The 22,391-nt window shown below is 36.5% G+C and overlaps 1 protein-coding gene across 11 annotated transcripts in view; it reads left to right on the forward strand.

Annotated features, from left to right (window-relative positions):
* COBLL1 (cordon-bleu WH2 repeat protein like 1) overlaps positions 1-22,391 on the forward strand; it is a 166,254-nt gene that overhangs the window by 84,596 nt on the left and 59,267 nt on the right. For 10 of the 11 annotated variants that reach the window (XM_039469862.2, XM_039469864.2, XM_039469863.2 and 7 more), the window contains one exon: positions 15,977-16,165. In XM_039469862.2, coding sequence (XP_039325796.2) covers positions 15,977-16,165 — 189 coding nt within the window. Of the gene's footprint in view, positions 1-11,519; positions 13,167-15,976; positions 16,166-22,391 lie in introns of those variants that run through there. The other variant, XM_010329513.3, reaches the window with a different exon arrangement.

Raw genomic sequence — 22,391 nt, forward strand, 5'->3', positions numbered from 1 at the left:
CATGTATATGTATATATGCATATATACGTATATATATATATATACGTGTATATATGTATATGTATATATATACATATATATATGTATATGTATATGTATATATATACATATGTATATATGTATGTATACATATACATATATATGTATATATACATACATGTATATATACATATACATATATACATATATACGTATATATATATATACATATATATATACGTATATATACATATATATATGTATATATATATATATATATATATATATACATACACTAAATCATTTATGGATTGTGCCTTTGATGTCATATCTAATCCTATGGCCTAACTTTTGTTCTCAAGAATTTTTCTTGTTGTGTTTTTACCTATAAATTTTTTAAGTTTGTGTTTCAAATTTAGATCCACTCTTAAGTTAATTTTTAAACAGTGCCCTACCTTTGATTTTAATATTTCTAAACTCTGAGATACTATGTCCAATTAGTTATTTTAGCTAGTATTTGTCAAAACTTGTAGCTAAAAAAATTATTTTGGCAAATTTATTTCAGGGAGTTTTCTTTATCAGTATGTGGTAAATGATAGGTTCACCCCAACATGAATTTAAAATTTTAGCAGAGTCTGATGACTCAGTAATATTTAATATTTACCTGAGTTACATATTTGAGAGTAGATTACTCGGATTGTGACTTGAAAGCAACTTTTGGTTTTATACTTTGGTCAGCTAATCTGCCAGTAGGTTTGCTTGGCTACAATATACGTTCTGACTGTTTAATGTGTATATGTGCATATATTTTAATAATTATAATTCTTACATTTAATGTTTTAAATGCTAGATTTCTAACCTAGCATGTGTTTGAAAATTTTGTTTTTAGAAATCAACTAAAACTTTTTAACTTCCTTTGGTGGATAACTTTTTTTTTCTACATTTATTATTTTATTGCTTCAGAGAGCAAGTATAGTAATATAAAAAAAAAATCCCCAGATAATTTTGTTTTTAGTGAGTAACTTTTTCTTCAAATCTTTATGAATAAACCTTTTTAAAATAGAAATATGTACCTGTAATAAGGCCTTTTATACTTAATTTTTATGTGCCAAAGAAAAAAGAGGTTAGAGTTTCACATAGTTCTCTCTTCCCATGTTTTTGTTAATTATGAAAAGAAAACTCATTGTAATGTCAATCACATTTTTATTACCCTTTGGACTGATTTTTCTAAACCAAAATGATTCTCCCATATATGTTGCCTGCAAAGCAACAAACACAAATACAAAGGACCCTTTCAGTAGATGATGTTGATTCCAGTTGCTGCTGACACTTGTATGGGCAGAAACCTGTGCAGGAATGAATGGAATCACAAGTGAGCATTGGGACATGGTTTTGTGATTTGGGTTTATTATTGAGATAAGTTATTTGGTCATTTCTATAAATGTTTATGAATTATTTAGGGATCTATTCAAAACAGGATGCTGTTTATTAGGGATTATATACATAAAACGTTTGGCATAGTGTGTGCAACTAGAAAAGCCTTCAGTTAATGTAGAGATTTTTCCTAGAGTGCGTTTAGGGCATCTTTGCTGTTGTTCAGTTGGACTTATTTCATTTTTATGTTATTGGTATCTAAGGGCCTCGTATGGTATTTAATCTTCTCACCATTTCTTTATATAGCACTGAGTGCACAGTGGGTGCCCAGTAAATGTTGTTGACTGTCTTGTGACTCATTGTAGATATTTCTTTTAAGTCTGTTTTCTCAACTTGCTCATTTGTTTATATTAATTTTATATCTCCTCCTTTGATATAGCTATTTCTGCTGAAGGTTTTTCTCATCTTTTTCCCTTGTTGAAATTTGACTTTCTTAACTGTGCAAAAAGTAAACATCCCTTATAAGGTAATTAAGAAAAACCAGAGAAAAACTGAAATTGCAGGAACATTTATGGGACGTGTATGAGAAATTTAGTATTTAATTATTATTATTTTTATTTGAGACAGATTCTCACTGTTGCCCAGACTGGAGTGCAGTGGTGTGACCTTGGCTCACTTCAGCCTTGACCTCCTAGGATCAGGTGATTCTCCCACCTCAGGCTCCCAATTAACTGCACCTATAGGCATGAACGACCACACCTAGTCTAATATTTAATTTTTACTTTGTAGATATATTTTCCTATCCTATATCTTGGTCTGTGTTGGTGGCTCCTTGAGAGAGAAAGACCCAGACAGGTGTATGTATATATATGTAAAATTCTGTTCATTTATATTTGTGCATTTTCTTATGTAAATTATATCTCAGTAAAAAATATAAAGGAAAAGATTGTTTTAGTTTCTTTCATGAGAATTTTCCTCTTTGATAAAAGGAAGCAAAAATATAACAGGGATTTAAATTTGAAAAACTTATTATGAAAATTTTGGACTGCTTTTAGGATATGTTATAGTCGTGGATCCTGAGACCTTGATTTTACATAATTGTGAATGACCTAGGTAGCAACCTTTAGGCATGTATCAGAGTTTATAAAGTTCCAGTGAAGCTGTATCAGTAAGTTTGAATATTTATGGTATGCTAGGCATTATACCAGACTGATGGTTCTCAACATTGGCTGCATTTTAGAATCTCTTGGGGAGATTAAAAAAAATCCTCACAAACCAATTAAATCAGAACCTCAAAGTGACGCCTAGGTCTCAGTATTTTCTTCAATGTAGGTGAATCCATTGTGCAGCCAAGTTTGAGAACCATCGTACTAGACAATGATTACCCATTTAATTCTCTCAGCAACCTTGAGAGGCAGAAAATGTTATTCCAGTTTTGCAATTGAAGTTCCAGTGAGATCAAATGACCTAATAACTAATTACTGCAGACCCAGGCACAAACCAAGTCTAAATCTTGATTTTTATCAGTAACTCTTGGTGATTAATATGTATTTTTTTTTCCTTTTTAATTTCAAGTGTATTTCTTTTTTTCTATTACTCTGTGCCTTTCTGAAATGCATTAATTCCATCACTGGGAGATTATACTGTGTGTATTTCGTGAGCTAGATATTTGTGTTTTCTCCCAGCCATGTCCACCCAAAACAGTGAAAGCCAAATCATGCAACTATTATCTAAAACACTTGTTTTAAATTTATGGATATTAGAATAAATTTATTCATTTTGAGATGCTGCTCAGGAGTAAACTATTACCCTATAAACTTCTATAAAATATATTTTGCCATTTTTTAACTATTTTAGATATATAAGCAAAATGAAAATAGAAATCAGGATTTTGGAATTGAAAATATTATTATGATATTACTAAATGTGGAATAAATTTCCCCAGAAATTACCTGGTGATGAGTAGAGGGAAATGGAGAGAGAGAATTGTTACTTAGCATCTCAGTAACTGGCTACCATAGTGAATATTAAAATTCCTCACCAGAATTATTTTTAGGAGTTATGTGTTTTCTGTTGGAATACATATCTGCTTAAAATAGGAGAATAAGAATTGCTTCATGAAAAGTTACTTGGCAAGTGAATTTGGAATATACTTCTAGTTAAAGCCAAAGAAAAATAAGTGCTCCTGGTACTCACTAGCACATTCTCTCCCTCTCTCTCTCTCTCTCTCTCTCAATCTCTTTATCATGCTGTCATATATACAGGTATATATACTCATACCTTTGTATATGGATATATTTATATATATACACTATATGTATAGAATATATTTAGAGTAAGGTGAACAAAAGCTGGCCCTGTGTCTGTTAAAGGTCTGAAATGATAACTAAGCTTAAGTCAGAACAACTTCTACGATGTATTTTGGAACTACCGTTTCCCAACATAGTGATTTTTTTTTTGTATACATGAAAAGTATGGCAGGATGATAAATACTGTCCGTTTGTTTACATGAATTTAAAAGAGCATTTAGAAGCAACTGAACTATCTAATTTCATTTAAGAAATAACCGTTTTTGAGTTGAGACCTAAATTAAATGTAAAGAATCCTGTCATTACCTACATGACCCTTTTATTGCATGAATTAGAACACAGAGCAGGTTATGTCTTTCTGGGTACATGACAACTAAATTACAATAAAGCTACATCTACTCACTCTAACCTTATTCTCAAAGGCCTGATGATACAAAGAGGTTCTGTTGTGTTCCTGTGTCCCACTTTACATAATTTGCTATGTTCCTTAAAAGTAGTAAAAGGGGAAGATTTGAGAGAGGTGTAACCACAGAAAATGAATCAATCTAATGAAACTGTATTTAAGTTGATTCATTCTTAGGAGTTAATTGAGCATACTCTGCAAAAGGTAATGTACTAAGCAAAAATGCCAAAATTATGTTCATGGTTTTTGCCTTGAAATCTTTTTCTGGCAGATAATGTGATGTACTTTGGAAACTATGCACAAGGTACCCTGGGGTATTTCACTTTTGCATTGTGCTAGTCATTTGGCTACGTCTTTACCCTTTCTGCCATATTGTACATGCTAGAGGGAAACTTGTGTCTTTAGAAGCAATTAAAAATTTTTTTTAATATATATTTATTTCAGACAGGGTCTTGCTCTGTCACCTAGGCTGGAGTGCCTTGGTGCAGTCACAGCTCACTGAAGCCTTGACCTCCCAGGCTTAAACAATCCTCCCAGCTCAGCCTACCAAGTAGCTGAGACTAGAGGTGCATACCACCATGCCAGACTAAATTTTTAATTTGTTTTATAGAGATGAGGTGTTATTATGTCATCCAGGCTCTTGGGTTCAAGTGATGCTTTTGCCATGGCCTCCCAAAGTGCTTGGATTACAAGCATAAGCCACTGCACCCAGCCGGAAACCTGTGTCTTGTCTTTGGATTTGCTCCACTTCATCTCACAGAGATGGGTGTGATAGATGATCATAGCTAATTATTGAACAAAAGGATGTACATGTTTCTGTTAAATATAGGCAGGATACTAAAATAATTTAAAATAGACTTTTATGTATAAAATGAAAGGTTCTTGGATTGCAAAGAGGGTATACTCTAAATGTAGGTCATACCAGTTGCCATGCTTTAGAGCACAGCAAGTATGTCAAATCACCTGAAGCTGAAACTCAGGTACATGGTGTATGTCAAACTGTCATTCTTGGCTGAGCATGTGGCTCACACCTGTAATCCAAGCACTTTGAGAGGCCAAGACGGGTGGATCACCTGAGTTCAGGAGTTCGAGACCAGCCTACCAGCATGGAGAAACCCCATCTCTACTAAAAATACAAAAGTTGGCCAGGCGTGGTGGGGCATGCCTGTAATCTCAACTACTTGGGAGGCTGAGGCAGGAGAGTTGCTTGAACCTGGGAGGCAGAGGTTGCGGTGAGCCAAGATCATGCCATTGCACTCCAGCCTGGGCAATAAGAGTGAAACTCCACTTCAAAAATAAAATAAAATAACTGTCATTCTCTAGTTTACCGGTTGAATGGTGAGACTGCAGTCAGTTGTATGCTGGGGCTCCAGTCTCTGCTGGGGAGAGATTTGCTTCCAAGCTCACTCTTGTGGCTGTTGGCCTGAGATGTCAGTTGCCACATGAGACTCCCCATAGGGCAGCTGGATACTCTCAGAGCAGCAGGGTACCTAAAACAATACCATAGTTTTTTTGGTAACCTAAACTCAGAAATGACAGTCCATCGCTGTTGCTGCATTCTATTTACTGGAAGTGAGTCACTAAGTCCAGCCCATATTCAAAGGGAGGAGATTGCACAAGGAAGCAAAGTCAGATCATCTTAGAGGCAGCCCATCATGGTAAATATATTTCATTAAACTGAGTATATAAAAATGTTATCATTTTAACATGTAGTCAACATACAATAATTATTAATAGATATTTAATACCTATTACTAAGTCTATGGAACATAGTGTGTATTTTACACTAATAGCACTTCTCAGCTCTGATGTGATATTTTCATTAGAAATACCTGATCTGTATTTAGATGTCATGAAGTTCATACTTAAATAAATAGATTCTGGGCCAGCACGATGGCTGACACCTGTAACCGCAGCACTTTGGGAGGCCAAGGTGAGTGGATCATTTCAGGACAGGAGTTCACGACCAGCTTGGCCAACAAGTTACGACCCTGTCTCTACAAAAATTAGCTGGGCATGGTGATACATGCCTATAATTCCAGCTACTCAGGAGGCTGAGGCATGAGAATTGCTTGAACCCAGGAGGCAGAGGCTGCAGTGAGCCGAGATCGCATGACTCCGCTCCAGCCTGGGTGACGGAGTGAGACTCTGTCTAAAAAATCTAAATAAATAAATTCCCATACTCGAGTTGTCCCAGATATACTTAAACATTTTCTAATAACTGAATCAATTATAAGTTTTAAAGTTCAAATTAAAACTAAATAAATGAAAACTGTTGTCCCTCAGACACACTAATCATGTTTCAGGTGCCCAATAGCCACATGGCCACCATAGTGGACAGCAGAGTCCCAGAAGGAGAGTAATGACAAGGTACTTGGAAGAAGCAGGCAAGTAGTATTTAAGGTAATAGAAATCTGTGTATTTTTTGTGTGCACCTTGGAGAGAGAGATTTAAGGTGGCAGAAACATGGGATATAATTGATGTGACTTTGGATTACAGTGTATTGGTTGGACTTGAGTGGAGGAGCAGAAGTCTGAAGTGATGAATCGCTTGTGGTAGGGACTTGGTATTCCAGGTGTTGAAATGTGAAATACTTGAGTGTGGGAGACTGAAGCAAGAGCTTTTCAAAATTTTCCTTTGAGTTTGCCATTCTCTTCGTCATTTTTTCCTAGTGTGAATGCCAAGAGAGTGAAAAGCACTTGGAAATGGATTCCATTTTCCAGGCTTCCATTTCCTATGAGCCTCAGAGGAGACCCTTTCCTCACCAGTAGCAGAAATGTTTTCAGCATAGGAAGAACTCCCCGGGAGTGGGCATCCTGTCCGTGTGACTCTTTCAACCAAATGGTACTCATAAATTAGTGCAGCCACTGTGCCCTGACCCTAGTCCTAACTATCTTGTCTCCATTTCCAGTCTAAACAAAATTGTGCTGAAATATTTGTATGTTAGAAGTAAAAGGATATAGGATCATTTCGTTCCATACCTGTATATTGTAAATGAGAAAATGGAAGACCAGAAAAATAAAGTGACTTACTTATAGTAACTCACGTGGCCATTTAGAATATTCCTAGGCCTTTTGATGTCCACTATATTGTTTCTCCAACCTCAGCTGGGAAAGTAGCTGTCTCAGTGGTAGGGCTGCGCTATGGGCACATCTGGCATCTGCGTTCTTGTTTAAATGTTGGATCTTACTTAGGTGGCCCTTTCTAGGATTATTGGAGGGAGATTTGATGGATATTTATTTGTAGTTGTCCCATGTTCTCTTGCTTTGGGGCAAATTTCTTAAACCCTTGTAAACCCTAGCTAAATGGCAGTGGCAACTGCCTCATAAGATTAAATGTAGACAAAAAGCACCTGTACATGACTTAGAAGATATTCAATAACCACATTGTTTTTTCTCATTCACTAGTTGACTTTTGCTCCTTTACTTTCTGTTGTTTATTTTGAGGAATGTTTAAGCTCTCAAATAAATGATGTAATGTGGTAGTAAAGAGCACCGACTTTAGAATCAGACACCTTGGGTTTAAATTTCAGCTCCACCGCTTACTGGCTAGGGAAGTTTAGGCAAGTTCCTTAATCTCTCTGCATGTCACCTTCATCTGGAATGTGGAAGTGGCAGCACTTGCTTTATATAGTGTGGTAAGGACGTGAGCTAGTGCAGGTAAAAAACATTTTCTAACACACAGTCAACACTCAAGGGTCGGCTGCTATTGATACTATATAAAAACTGTTTTACCTTGTGTCCTTTTGGCACTTACCATTGGGACATGACGCTAGCATTCCGTAAGTGCTTGCTTTGATGTGAAGAATACCCACTGCCTCTTTGCTTCGTCCATTATACATAGTATAACTGAAAGATGGGTCCCATTCTTAAAAATGAAAAATTAGATTATTCTTTTCTGATATTAATCATTATCATCATTGGTCAGAGGAAGCTACAGATGAAGCTGTGCATTCTTGTCCCACAGATTATATGGTTTGAGGCAAATTACTGAGCATCTGGGCAAAATGAGTGAGCCTTCTTACCATTCTAGAATTTTGTCATTCTCAATTTAATCCATACCTCCTTTTTTTCCCCAAATAGGAAAAACATTTAGCAACTTCCTGAGGATTGAGTTGTTTTACCCATGTGGATCTCTTTGTGGCTTATTTAAATGTTGGGACTTATTTAGATGGCCTTTGCTAGGGTTATTGGCGAGGGGATTTGGTGGGTTTTCATTTGTGACTGTCTGTCCCATTTGCGCTTTGGGGCAAATTTCCTGAACTTCTGTAACCCCCAGCTAAATGGCAGTAGCAATGGCCTTATAAGATTAAATGTAGACCAAAAGCACCTTTTCAGAACTTAGCAGTAGATATGCATGAATGACTTGAATGACTTCTTACACCTCTGGCTACAGAATAAATTGACTCTCAGCAACACCCCAAGGTTTTGTCCCCCTGTAAACCCATTAAAGTAATATGACATTTCCTCCCTTTCTTCCTCAATTAAATTCTTTAAAATGCTCATAGAGAACCCCATCTTGTGCCAGTTATAGTTCTAGGTGCCAGCAGAGAATGAGACAGACCAGGTCCCAGCCCTCCAGGAATTTTTATTCTGGGGCCAAGTAATAAACAAGGAAATAAGTAAATGAACAGGATGACTTCAGATAGTGATAAATGTGATGGGGACCAAGCAGGGCTATGTGAAGGGTGGGCCATGATGGGTGGGGGATGGGCCTTGGTACCTCTTAAGTGTTTAGAAAATACCTCTAAGAGGGGGAAATATTTTATCTGTATTCTGAATGAGCTCAAGGAGCAGGCAGTTTGAAATTGTCTGATTAAAAGCATTATGGGCAGAGGACAAAGCTATGCAAGCCCTTGGATGTGAAGAGACTGGGTCTATTTCAGGAAAGGAAAAAATGCCAGCGCGAATTACACAGGGCATTGAAACTGGGAGTATGGAGAGGGAAGCTGAGATGGGCTCAGTAGTTCTCAGACTTTACCATACATCAGAATCACTTGGAGGGTTGTCAAATGTGGATTGTAAGGCCCTGCCCTCAGTGTTTCTGATTATGTATGTCTCGGGTACTGCAGCCTTACATTTTGCATTTCTAAGAAGTTCCCAAGTGCTACTGCTGCTGCTCTGAAACTATACTTTGAGAACCACCAGGCTAGCTCATCTGGGGCTTGTAAGCCAAGGAAAAGAATTTGGGTTCATCAATGTACTGGAAGGCCAGTAAAGGATTAGAGAGATGTGATCTGATTTACATATTTTTTCTTGTTTTTCTCCCCCACTGACCTAATGGCATACATATTTAAAAGATCACTCTGACTACTTAAGAGAAGAATAGATTTTAAGGAACAAGAGGAGAAACAGGAGAGACCAGTGAAAAGGCTACTGAAGCAGTTTGGGCAAAAAGAGATGACGCCTTAATTACCAGGGTGGCAGCAGGGAGCTGGTGGAAAGTACAGAAGCTCAGGATATGTTGTAGAGTTTAGATCCCAGGATCTAAACAATCATGGATTGGAAATAGGAGGTAAAGGACAGAGAGAAATTAAAATATGCCTTCTTGAGGTTTTATTGCTTGAGTTAACTGGGTAGTTTGTGGAGCCATTTGTAGAGATGAGGAATAATATATGGGAATAATATAATAATACTTAGAGATAAAGAAGAGAATCAGGTTTTGGTTATATAACATTTGAGATACCTATGGTACTTCTAAATGGAGATAACCATGAGATTATTGGGTGTAAAAGTCAGAACTCAATAAACAAGTCAGGGTTGGAGATGTGAATTTGACAGCCACTGACATATAGTGATATTTAAAGCCATGGAGTTTTATGAAGTCACCTGCAGGTGGGGGTTGTAGAAAGAGAAGAGAAAAAGGCAGAGAATGGAGAACTCTGGGGTGCTCAACATTTAGAAATCAGAGGAGGCGAGGATGGGGTGACTGAGGAGTGGCAAGGAAGGCAGAATAAAACAGAAGATTGTGTGCCCACACACAGAAGCCAAGGGAAGAGAATCCCTCACAGAGGACTTGAGCAGCTGTGAAATAGTGCTCAGTGTGACCAAAATGAGACAGATGATTTTCTGTGATTTGGACCTTCATAGGTCATTGGCAACTGTGAGAATGAAAAAGTAATTTGAGTCACATAATGTTTTGGGTTTCTCCTTGTCAATTTTCATTACTGCGTATCTTTTCAATCCCTTTTGTCATATTCACTCTTTGAAATTAGGTTCGTCAAGAAAAGAGAGCTTTTATTGTTTCTAATTGTATTCCCTTGAGCACATAATACAATGTTATGCCCACCTCTGAACAAATCTTACTTAATAAATTCTTCTGTTGTTCCATTAAACCCAGACAGAGAAAATGAGAAATTGTTTTCAGAAATTGGTCTTCAATTTGTAATTGTAATACATAGCTTAGTGGCCATGAAAACACTGCCATTTATTTTGAAGGACTGCCTCATCAGCACTTACAATAAATCCTATGTTTGAATAGTACTCTATGCTGAGAGAGAGTTACTGTTAAATTTATTTTTGGTCCTTAGACTACAATACTTTAAAAGCCTATTGTTAAGACTGATAATTTGTTCTTATATTTTTGTATTGAATATTGAAGCCATATTTTGTATAGTACTTTTCTGAATGAATCTATAAAAATACTTCATAAATATGTTAAATATAGCAAACTGATGAGTTCCCATTGTAGTTGAGTAGCTTATTAAGGATGTAAGTATATCTCATAGCATTTTAAACCTTTGCTTTTTCAAATCAAGACCAAAATTGTGTTTTGCTGAGCTCTTTTACTGTCAACTTTTTATCCATTTTAAGGATATTATATTCACAGTAATGGAGTAATGATTACAATGGGCACAGGATTTTGGAGTGTCCTATAAATCAAAATGATAAAAGACCAATCAGCAATAAAAGTAGGACACTAACTGAATTATGTGTTAAAGGGAAGTTCTGCTTTTTCAAAATACATTATTGAATAATACAAATTTTGCCTTAATTTTCATTATTAATATTGAGTATACTATTTAGATAATTTTAGTAAAGCAATGATTTACATGAGAAATAACTTTTGTCTTGTTATTTTTAAGCTTGAATAATGAATTTTTGCCCTGATGTGGGAGAGTTTTCTTATTATAAATAACTTTCCAGTATAACCTCCTCTCCACCCACCCTTATGTGAAATTCGCTATTGTTTACTGTTAAGGGTAAAGGCCTCTGAAGAGTAGACACTAATAGTCAAACAAGGCCACTGATGAAGAAAAGCGTATGTGAAAATCTATTTGATAGGAAAACTGGCTCAGACATTCCTGTATAAAAGGGGTGAGGAGACTTCAATGGCAGTTACTATGATTTTTAAATATTTAAATATTTTTAAAACATAGTATTTTAAGTATAGTTGTTATTGAATGTTAATATTACTTTATTTATTTTATATTATTAGAATTTCTTATATTTAGGTTATAATACACATTTGATTATTTTCACTGTACTTTTAACTTTGGGTAACAATTTTGTTATTATTTCAAAGTCTCTGAACAAAAAAATAGTATTAGGAGAATCGTGAGTAGGTAATGATATTTTCAAATTTTTGCTGGTGACTAAAAGGTCAAATAAGTTAAAGTCTTAAAGCTACTTAGGAATCAGGCAAATCCAGGCTTCCACCTGGTATTCTTTTCACTAGACTGGACTATGTAGCAAGCAAGCTAGATAAACACATTCATAAATTTAATGTGTATGGATCACAATTGGGAACTAACAAATAATTGATCCTACAGGCTCTTCTCATCTAAATTCTACTTTTCTTTCAAGACATGAGTCTCTTGTCTCTTTGAAGCATGCCTTGATCCTGCTTCCCATCACACACAGCTGGGCTCAGCTGTTTTTTGTTGACCTAAATTTTCAAAGTTACCGTCTGTTTGATGACCCTTTTTTTCCTTTTGCGTTATTGAATTACACATAGCATCTTCTCAGTTGTATCGCTCATTCACTGTGGAAGGATCTTGATCTTATTAATATTGCTTTCCATTTTTCAGAAACAAAAGTAACAAATATATTATTAAATTGTGTAACAACTGGGGATATTAGGATGCTTTTCCTAGAAATCTTGTGTAAATGGCCGGGTGTGGTGGCTCATGCCTGTAATCCCAGCACTTTGGGAGGCTGAGGTAAGAGGATTGCTTGAGCTCAGGAGTTCAAGACCAGTCTGGCCAACATGGCAAAACCCCATCTCTAGTAAAAATATAAAAATTAGCTGGGCATGTGCCTGTAGTCCCAGCTATGCAGGAGGCTGAGGCATGAGAATTGCTTGAACCTGGAAGATAGAGGCTGCATCGAGCTGAGACCTGCCACTGCACTCCAGTCTGGGCAACAGAGCCAGTTCTTTGTGAATGGTTTTTCAACTAGTGCTTTGTCCTACTTTCCCTGTGTTAAAAGAAATTGCCTTATGTATAGTGATTAGAGAAGGGTTTTTATCACAGACTCTAACTACCTGAGGAAGTAAAACCGTCACACACATAGACATCACAACTGTGAGTCCGAGTTCATTGCAGTGTGCAGTAGACAGGGAGCACTTCCCCAGAATTGCCAAGTTCTCAGTTATCCCTTGCTAATAAAACCAGTGTGTATTTTTCATTCGTCTTATAAAATGTAAAACATAATCCATTATTATTTTTTTTAATCCCAGGCAAGTAATCCTGATATAAAAGTTCATTTTATTTTGTAGTGGTAAGGACTCTTTTCCTTCCCAATTTTAGCCTTAGATATTACATCTTCTGTGGAAAGTCGTCATTGAATTCACTCTTTCAGCAAATATCAGTGCCTACTATGTGGCAGGCATGGTCCCAGAGATTCTGTGCATTTGTAAATGTGTGGGCAAGGTGGTGGAGACAAGTCCCTACTCTCATGGAATTCATTACCCTTCAATGGAAGGAGACATGATAAGTATGTTGCTCATTAACCCTGTGGCCAAAAGTAAAGCAGAGAGAGAGAGATGAGGGTGCTAAGGTCAGGAGCAGACTCTGTAGAGGGCCTTGCATTCTAGATGTGCTCAAGTAAAAGGCAAGAATCCAGAGATTGGATGCAGTGAGCCTAGGGAGAGAGTCTTAGGTAAGAGACTGGAGAGGCCGGAGGTAAGGGAGGAAGGAAGGACCTATTACAGATGGTCCCCTGATTGCGATGGTTGGATGTATGATTTTTCAACTTTACTGTGGGTTTATCAAAATGTAACCTTATCATAAATTGAGGGACATCTGGATTTATGATGGTTGAATTATGATTTTCTGATTCTATGATTGGTTTATTGGGGGTATTTGGTATATTTTTGACTTATGTTTTCAATTTCAACTGGATTTATCAGGTTGTAACCCCATTATAAGTAGAGGAACATTTGTATAGCACTCTAGATCTTTTCTGGTTGAAGTAGGAAATCTTTGGAGAATGTGGGAAGTGAGGCGGTGATCTGACTTGTATTTTATTTCATTATTTTATTTACCTATTTATCAACACATTCAGAGAAACTTGTGTAGTAACGAACTGTAGAAATGATCCCTGAAAGGTTAGTCTTCTAACTTGTATTTCAAGAAGATCACTGTGGTTGCTATGTTGAGACTAGATTACGAAGTGACAAGGTTGGGAGCAGGGATATCAGTTGGCAGCTTGAGCAGAGGTGTTTGGTGATCCATGTTGCTGGTGGATTCTGGGTCTATTTATGGTAAAAAGCTGGTGGAATTTGTAGGTGGATTGGATATGTTTGTGAGAACCAAGATTTTTGACCTGGACAAATGAAAGAAATGCAATTGGCTGAGATGGAAATACCTGGAGAGTCTTTTTAAAATTTGTTTTTGTTGCTAATACCAAAGAAACTTTTTCTTTCATTCTACTTTCTGACTAGTTTTTGCTGATATTTATGTAGCCTATTGACACTTTAGGATATGAACTTTGTAGCAACCCACCTTACTGAATTATCTTACTTATAAAATGTTTCAGCTGATTCACTGGTTTCTCATCTCTTTGACTTTTCTGTGCAACTTTATGAAACCACTGAGTTCTAAAAAGTACCATTTTCTTTTATGGCTGTATTCACTTTCCTCTGCCTGAAATATCAGTTATTTCTTGCCTTTGCTATGTGTTTCTACATTATTCCTCAAAGCCCAGCTCATATTTCCCATCTGTAAAACATTTCTGGATTCCTAGGAAAGTTACGCTTTATTCCTGTGACCCAAAGCTGCAATATCTGCATACCTGTGTTAGAGCAGTCATCAAATTTGATGGTATTTTGCCTGCTTGTTAATCTTTTGGGGCTATGAACCCTCAGGAATAGGAACTGAGCCTTGCTCATCTTTACCTTTCCAAAATAGATGTTTGTTATACATGAGTGGTCAATTTCTGAAGATTTAAAAATTGAAATTTGACATTGGGGGGTCATTTTTCTTTACACAAAGTTTATTAGCTTTTATTCATTGTAATAGTTTTTAAAATGTAGTTTTGTTGCTCTTGTAAAATAAGTCCTTTCTGAAGTACAATGTATTTCTATTATTATACCACTAAGAGTCAGGGGCTTCTTATTTTAGTAAATGAATTTACAGTGTACAGTGAAGCAAGGAACCTTGCTTCTGTCTTTTCACGATGAGTCATATGTTAAAGGAGTTGGAGTTATGAGACCTTAAATTTTGAAAATACCAAATGGGTGAATGTTACATATTAACTTATAAAGAAGCCTTTTGATCTTGTTCAGTTCCTATGTTTGCCCAGCAAATAAAAATAGGAGGAATTTAAATCTATATTTTTCTGAGTGGAAAGGAGTAGTATTCATTCTTTTAAAACCAATTAGCCTTTTATAAAAGTAATGGTTTTAAAAAATTCGACTGTTTTAAATAAAAACATAAATTTGTCATTACTTATAGTTTATTTTCACATTTTAATTTTTTCAACCCATCAAATCATTGAATTGGCCTATGTAAGTTCAGAATGTCTTCTATTTCTGATATGTTAGCTAAGAGGTTGTCTTGGTGATGCAAAAATATTTATTAGAAAATTATTTGTAATGTTTTTCATTGAAGTAGATATTTATCAAACGGCCCATCATAGTTCATTGCTAGGTATAGTGGGAAATACAGCCATCCATAGCATGCTGCTTGCTTGCTTGCTTGCTTTGAGATAGGGTCTCACCATGTTGCCCAGGCTGGACTCAAACTCCTGGACCCAGTGGATCCTCCCACCTCAGTCTGCTGAGTAGCAGGGATCTCAGCTGCGTGCCACCACACCTGGCTAGCGTGCTTCATGCTTCTTTTTTTTTGCCAGGAGTTATAAATGTACATAGGGAGATGAAACTGGTGCCCAGAAAAATATATTTTAAAAGTTACATCTATGGAATTGGTTGTATGTGATATATCAATTCAAAGAAGGAAGAAATTTTGTGGAAGGGATAGTTTGGGGCAAGTGGGGTGGATTTAGCTAAACTTTGAAGGATAAGGTAGGGTTTTTCTGAATAGAGAGGCAGAACATACTAGGTCAGAAACAGATAGGGTGAAAGGCCCAAAGGTAAGAGTTATTATGAAATGAGAGAATGAGATACTGATCTCTATCCTGAAACAGTAAGGATTTTTGTAATTTATCTCATCAAAGAAATTAAATTATCCTCTTGGCTTGCTATAATGAACACACAGTAAATATAAAATTTATTTATCATGTTTCTTTTTATTTCCAGGAAATGTAGGCATTGTATTCAAAACAAAATACTGACTGGAAAAGGAAAAAATTCCTAATTCAACCATCCAATACTAACAGTTAACATTTGTGAACATTTTTTCTAGATGTGAAAAACAGATACATATACATTTTGGAATTTATAAAATTAGATCATATTAAAAAGTTTACTTCAAAAATAAAATATATTTTGTGTTTTCTTTATATTTTAGGAGAAAACCAAAAGCCAAGGCACCACTTCCTCCAGCTGAGACCAAATACGTTGATGTCTCTTCAGCTGCTGATTCTGCAGAATCCACCGCTTTCATCATGGAACAGAAAGAAAACATGATAGATAAAGACGTTGAACTCTCAGTGGTTCTACCCGGGGATATTATCAAATCTACTACTGTTCATGGCAGGTATGCTGGAGTGAAGGAATATCAGGACCTCCCTTTCTTATTCCACCATTGAAAGCCTCTGTGATAGACATCTTGATGTTTGTTCTTTGACAAAACACTTCATTTATCACTCTGTTTAGTTACTTGTTAAAAAAAAAAAAAGTGTGCTAAATGGTGGCAAAATTTTTCTACCAATGTTTTAATATCAGTGCTATAAATTCCATAAACCCAATTAAATAACTCTTGACATTTGGAACCATTTCATATTTGATTAGTTATTTAACAAGTTTTTAAAAATAAGCCTTTCCTGGAGGAATGGCCATCAGTTATATTGATTTTGTAAACCAAATGAACAAAACAAGCCCAGTGACCCCTAGGAAATTCCCATCCTTTTTTTTTTTTTTTCCAAATTGTTCTTCCCACTTTAAGCTGCTTCTTTAAATTTGAGTTTGCAGAAGTTACTAATTACTCTAAAAATGGAATACTTTCTTATTTATCAAAACAGTTAAATCTGTCTATAAATTAATTGGCAGGGTTTTTAAAATTTCATTGAATGATTTAATTAATTTATTTAAAAACTGAGTGAGTTAAGTAGAAAAGTAATATCAAACTTTATCCCAGAAAAAAGGAAAGATGTGATTTAGAAGACTGATATGTTTAAATACTTTTGTGAAAATTGGAAAAATGGAACAAAGCCAAGTGTAATTTTCCATTTCACTTTGAAGTGGAAAGTTACATGAACTATAGACTTGGTCTTGTTCTTTGACCTTCCACTGCCTATTTGTTATCAGGAATCCTGTTTTAGAAATTTAGGCTGTTGTGACCTTAGCAGAATGTGTGTGTGTGTGTGTGTGTGTGTGTGTGTGTGTGTGTGTGTGTGTCTGTGTGTTGTGTATAAGGAAAAGAATACATTGGATATTGCATTCTTACAATCTGGTTTTGTCTAGAGAAACTTATTCAAGATAACCTTAATTTTAAGATTGATTATGAAAATCATGTGTAACTTTACAGATTATTGAAAGTAGATGAAGACAAAATAGTTCAACTTTAGCAAATAATATAGTATTATTTAACTCTGATTAAATTTGAGGAAGTTGCATTTTGCCGTTTATTTTGTATTGAAAGTCATTTTGGAGACCACACGTTAAGCCCTGTTTGTGAGATTGAAAAACCCATGGCAGTGGTAAGCTCCTACCTGCAGCTGTGAATGACCTCTTTTGGATGAGGAAGACATCTTGAAAGTTAGAGGCAGTGGCCATCATCATCAATTCTTGAAATAATATTACTCTGGTTTTAAAAGGATAATGGATCTGGCTGGGGGTAATGAAGGCAATTCCTTTTTTAATTTTAATTTTGTTTTATTTTTCCTGAATTCAAAGTAAGTTAAAAAAAAAAGTCAGCATTTTTTTCAGTTCTGATTTAGGGTTGCAGGTGACACTGGTTTCATCACAAATAGTCCTCAAAATTTCTTCTTGGGGATGTACCAGTCATCTATTTGTATTGCCTTATTCTCTGTTTGCTGTCAGTGAGTCTCTGGGTTCTTCAACTTTTTTTTTTTTTAAACCTCAGTGACTTTAATATCAGAAGCATGGTTTTTCTCTTTATCCTGTCTCCCATCATAGTTATGTTAGACTTTTTCACATGCCACCCTGAGTTAATTTTTCTTCTGTTTCCTCAACTCTGGAAACCAAGATCCATGGTCAACTTCCCTGTTTCCACCAGAGAATGGTGTAATCTCATCACTTTAAAAATGTTCCATTTCTGAGATCTTAGGGTTCCTTATTTGAATACAACCTTTTTAAACATCTAGCTTATCCACTTTAACTAAATTTGTTTTTCATCTGCCTCGAGTCTAATGTATGACTGTTCTGTAGGATGCTGCATTTTTCTTCATGTCTAAATTTTCTTCATGTCTATTTTTTATTCATACCCGATAGATTCTGCATCACTCACTTCTCCTACATTTGTACTTACAAAGGCCATAGATTTTTCCCATCCTCTTCCAGCATGTCTGTCTCCTCAGTTCCCTAAATCTGAGTTATTTTTCGTCAATCAGCTTTGTGTTTCTGCACCACCAACTGTTGAATTGCTGCCGTTTTCTTATCTGTGAAAATGTATTTTAGCTGAATTAATAGGATTAAATAAGATACCATATATTTTGCTATAATTAAATGAAATACTAGCAGTGCTTGGTGCGTATTGGCTTCCTTTTTTTTTTTTTTTTTTTTTTGAGACGGAGTTTCACTCTTGTTACCCAGGCTGGAGTGCAATGGCGCGATCTTGGCTCACCGCAACCTCCGCCTCCTGGGTTCAGGCAATTCTCCTGCCTCAGCCTCCTGAGTAGCTGGAATTACAGGCACGTGCCACCATGCCCAGCTAATTTTTTTGTATTTTTAGTAGAGACGGGGTTTCACCATGTTGACCAGGATGGTCTCGATCTCTCGACCTCGTGATCCACCCGCCTCAGCCTCCCAAAGTGCTGGGATTACAGGCTTGAGCCACCGCGCCCGGCTTTTTATTTTTTATTTTTTATTTTTATTTTTTTGATTGGGAATAGCTGTTCTTAACCCTGGGCTCTTTTCGTTTACCTTGCACCCTCAGGTTAATCTAAAACACCTTTCTGTTTGTGGCACTATCTTTGAAAAAAGATTGCAGGATAGTAATTCAATACCAAATTAAAGAAATCCAAACTACCAAACCCAGAGATTGGGACAACTTATTTTCTTCTCCAAAATTAAGTAGGCTTTGCCTTCGCTACCACTCTCCTTTGTATATCTTTTTTTTTTTTTTTTTTTTTTTTTTTTTTTTTTGAGGCTGAGCCTTGCTCTGTCGCCCAGGCTGGAGTACAGCAGTGCAATCTGGGCTCACTGCAACCTTCACCTCCTGGGTTCAAGCAATACTCCTGCCCCAGCATCCCAAGTAGCTGGGATTACAGGTATGCACCACCATGCCAAGCTAATTTTTGTATTTTTATTAGAGACGTGGTTTCCCCACGTTGGCAAGGGTGGTCTCGAACTCCTGACTTCAGGTGATCCACCCACCTCAGCCTCCCAAAGTGCTGAGATTACAGGCATGGGCCACTGCACCCAGCCGTCCTTTGTGTATACTAAGCTTCACCACATGACTCTTTGCTCTTCCTTTGTTCTTCAACAAATACTCTCTTTCTTTTTTTTTTTTTTTTTTTTTTGAGACGGAGTTTCGCTCCTGTTACCCAGGTTGGAGTGCAATGGCACGATCTTGGCTCACCACAATCTCTGCCTCCTGGGTTCAGGCAATTTTCCTGCCTCAGCCTCCTGAGTAGCTGGGATTACAGGCACGCGCCACCATGCCCAGCTAATTTTTTGTATTTTTAGTAGAGATGGAGTTTCACCATGTTGACCAGGATGGTCTCGATCTCTTGACTTCATGATCCACCTGCCTCGGCCTCCCAAAGTGTTGGGATTACAGGCTTGAGCCACCGCGCCCGGCCCAACAAATACTCTCTTTCTTTTACCTCTATACCTTTATGAACTACCCCCACCCCATAACTCACTACCCTCATTTTCTCCAGTTAGTCTATATAGCTCAGGTGATGTATTTTATATAAAGGCTCCCTGATCTCCCCAGAATTGATGGTTAACTCTGGCTTCCAAGCTCCTCTGACACTTTATACCATATTTATTACATATTGTTCTATGCTGCAATGTATATGTAGGTCTTCTTGAAGAAACCACAGAGCTGTGCGAATATCATTATTTTTCTTTCTAATGCCTAGCACAGTTTTTTGCAATGTAGTAGGCATTTCATAAATTTATGAAAATGAGTATTGTCTTCCTAAACCCTTCTAAGTAGATGGAGGTAGCAACATAATGGTGGAGGAAGCACTTGGAATGAGTCCTAGTTGTCTGGCCAGAGTCTTTTAAGTAAAGATATTTTCTCCAGGCATAGAGCAAGGATGGAATGCCCTAAATTCTGATTGCTTTTTTAAATTTTGTTTAGGGCTGAAGAGTTTTTCTGAGAGCAGAATTTATATCAGTGGTTTCTTTCTTTTCTTCTTCTTCTTTTTTTTTTTTTTTTTAGACAGGGTTTCAGTCACCCAGGCTGGAGTGCAGTGGTAAGATCTGGGCTCACTGCAGCTTCTGCCTCCCAGGCTCAAGCAATCTTTCCACCTCAGCCTCCCAAGTAGCTGGGACCATAGGCGTGTGCTACCACACCCAGCTAACTCTAGTATTTTTTGTAGAGACGGGATTTCCCCACGTTACCCAGCCTGTATCTCAGTGATTTTACTACAGAGTTTCATTTAGGGACTTTGTTCTCAGTAGTTTTATAATTCAGAAATGACTCATTGATGCTGTGACTAATTTTCTATTTTAAGTGTTTGTGATTTAAACTAGTTGTATGATTCTGAATATCTTAAAAGTGTGATTCTGGGGTATCTTAATGTGATCCAATATGTTTTTGAGTTTGAGTTGGGATATCTCAAAAGTATGATTTGGGATATCTTTATGGCATGATTACGGATGTCTTGAGTGTCACAGCTACTATGGCTCATTGTTTCACAAAACTGTTTAACAGTAACAACAAAAGGAAATATTCAAATAGAAAATTATGTTCTACCTCTGAAAAATGTTAATTACCTAATGAGAAGACTCATAATAACAAAAATAAAATTTCTTTATGGCTTTGTTACTACAATAAAAAGAAATCTCAACAGAATAATACAAGAATTTGGTGGAGGACTAAGGAAACTAATTTTAAGTGTATGAGGGTTTCTTAGATAAACAGAGTTCTATATGTAACTCTGCAAAGTCTTTAATGCAGTTTTTGAGAGCATCCTTTCTGAATTTGATTTTTTGAATAGTATTACTTAGTACGGTTTTACTGTGAAGAATAGTGCCAGTATTAGACTGAAATACAGATTTCAAAAACTTATATGCCTCACTTCACTTATCGAAAATACTTTTCCCACCCAAATTGTATTCTTGAGGAGTATTTTTGGAAAGTCCCCCTCATACATCTCATGTGCAGGTGGGCTCAGGACGTTCTGTTTGGGGGAATGTGAGTGCACAGTGGTATCTTCAGAAGAATGTACATTGATTTTCAACAAAGAGCTTATTCAGATTAGAAAATACAGTGGGCTTGGAGGTGGTCATAGACTTTATGCTCAGGGAGAAACTTGTTATCCTGAGTTAGGTTTGTAGCCATCTGCCAGCTCAACTACTTTTGGTACCAGAACTTGTCAATGCCATCCCTTTAATGACCAAAAGTCACCATGTCTCTACTATCTTGCCTTTGTGAGCCTCTGCTTACACTGAGGGGGGCTGCCATGCTAACCTGAAAACTCTTGGGCATTTCTGTATATCCTGATATCATAGATGCCTGAATTGAAGGAAGGAGGAATTATTATTATTATTGTTGTTGTTGTTGTTGTTGTTGTTGTTGTTGTTGTTATTGAAATGGAGTCTCTGTCACCAGGCTGGAGTGCAGCGGTGTGGTCTCGGCTCATTGCAATCTCCGACTCCCTGGTTCAAGCGATTCTCCTGCCTAAGCCTCCCAAATAGCTAGAATTACAGGCATGTGCCACCACGCCCAGCTAAGTTTTTGTGTTTTTAGTAGAAGTGGGGTTTCATCATGTTGTCCAGGATGGTCTCGATCTCCTGACCTCATGATCCGCCTGCCTTTGCCTCTCAAAGTGCTGGGATTACAGGCGTGAGCCACCATGCCTGGCCTAAAATATTTTATTTACAAATAAGATATAGTATATGTATATAAATTTGTGTATCTATGTATAGACTTGTGTATACCAAATCCAAAATCTCAAATGCTCCAAATTCCAAAACTTTTTGAGTGTGAATATGATGCTCAAAAGAAAAATTTATTGGAGCATTTCAAATCTTGGATTTCCAGATTAAGGATGCTCAACTTGTGTAATTCAAATATTTCAAAATCTGAAAAAATATGAAATCTAAAACACTTCTTGCCTCAAGCATTTTGGATAAGGGATACTCAACCTGCTTCTGCATATATGTGTATAATATATACACTTGATAAACTAGCAGTTCTTTGCCTTTCTAAAAATGAACATTAAAGGATACTACTGTTACAGAACAGGCTGGCTCTTCTCAGAAGATGCCATACTTCACAACAGCATAAGCAGTGGTGTCTACTAGTACTTGGGAAAAGTTAATTTTTAATGAAAATAGACTTATAGACTAAACAGATATAGACCCCACATAGAATAAGGAAACATGGGTACATTTGTATATGA

The sequence above is a fragment of the Saimiri boliviensis genome, chromosome 5 (genome assembly GCF_048565385.1).
Source record: "Saimiri boliviensis isolate mSaiBol1 chromosome 5, mSaiBol1.pri, whole genome shotgun sequence".
NCBI lineage: Eukaryota > Metazoa > Chordata > Mammalia > Primates > Cebidae > Saimiri > Saimiri boliviensis.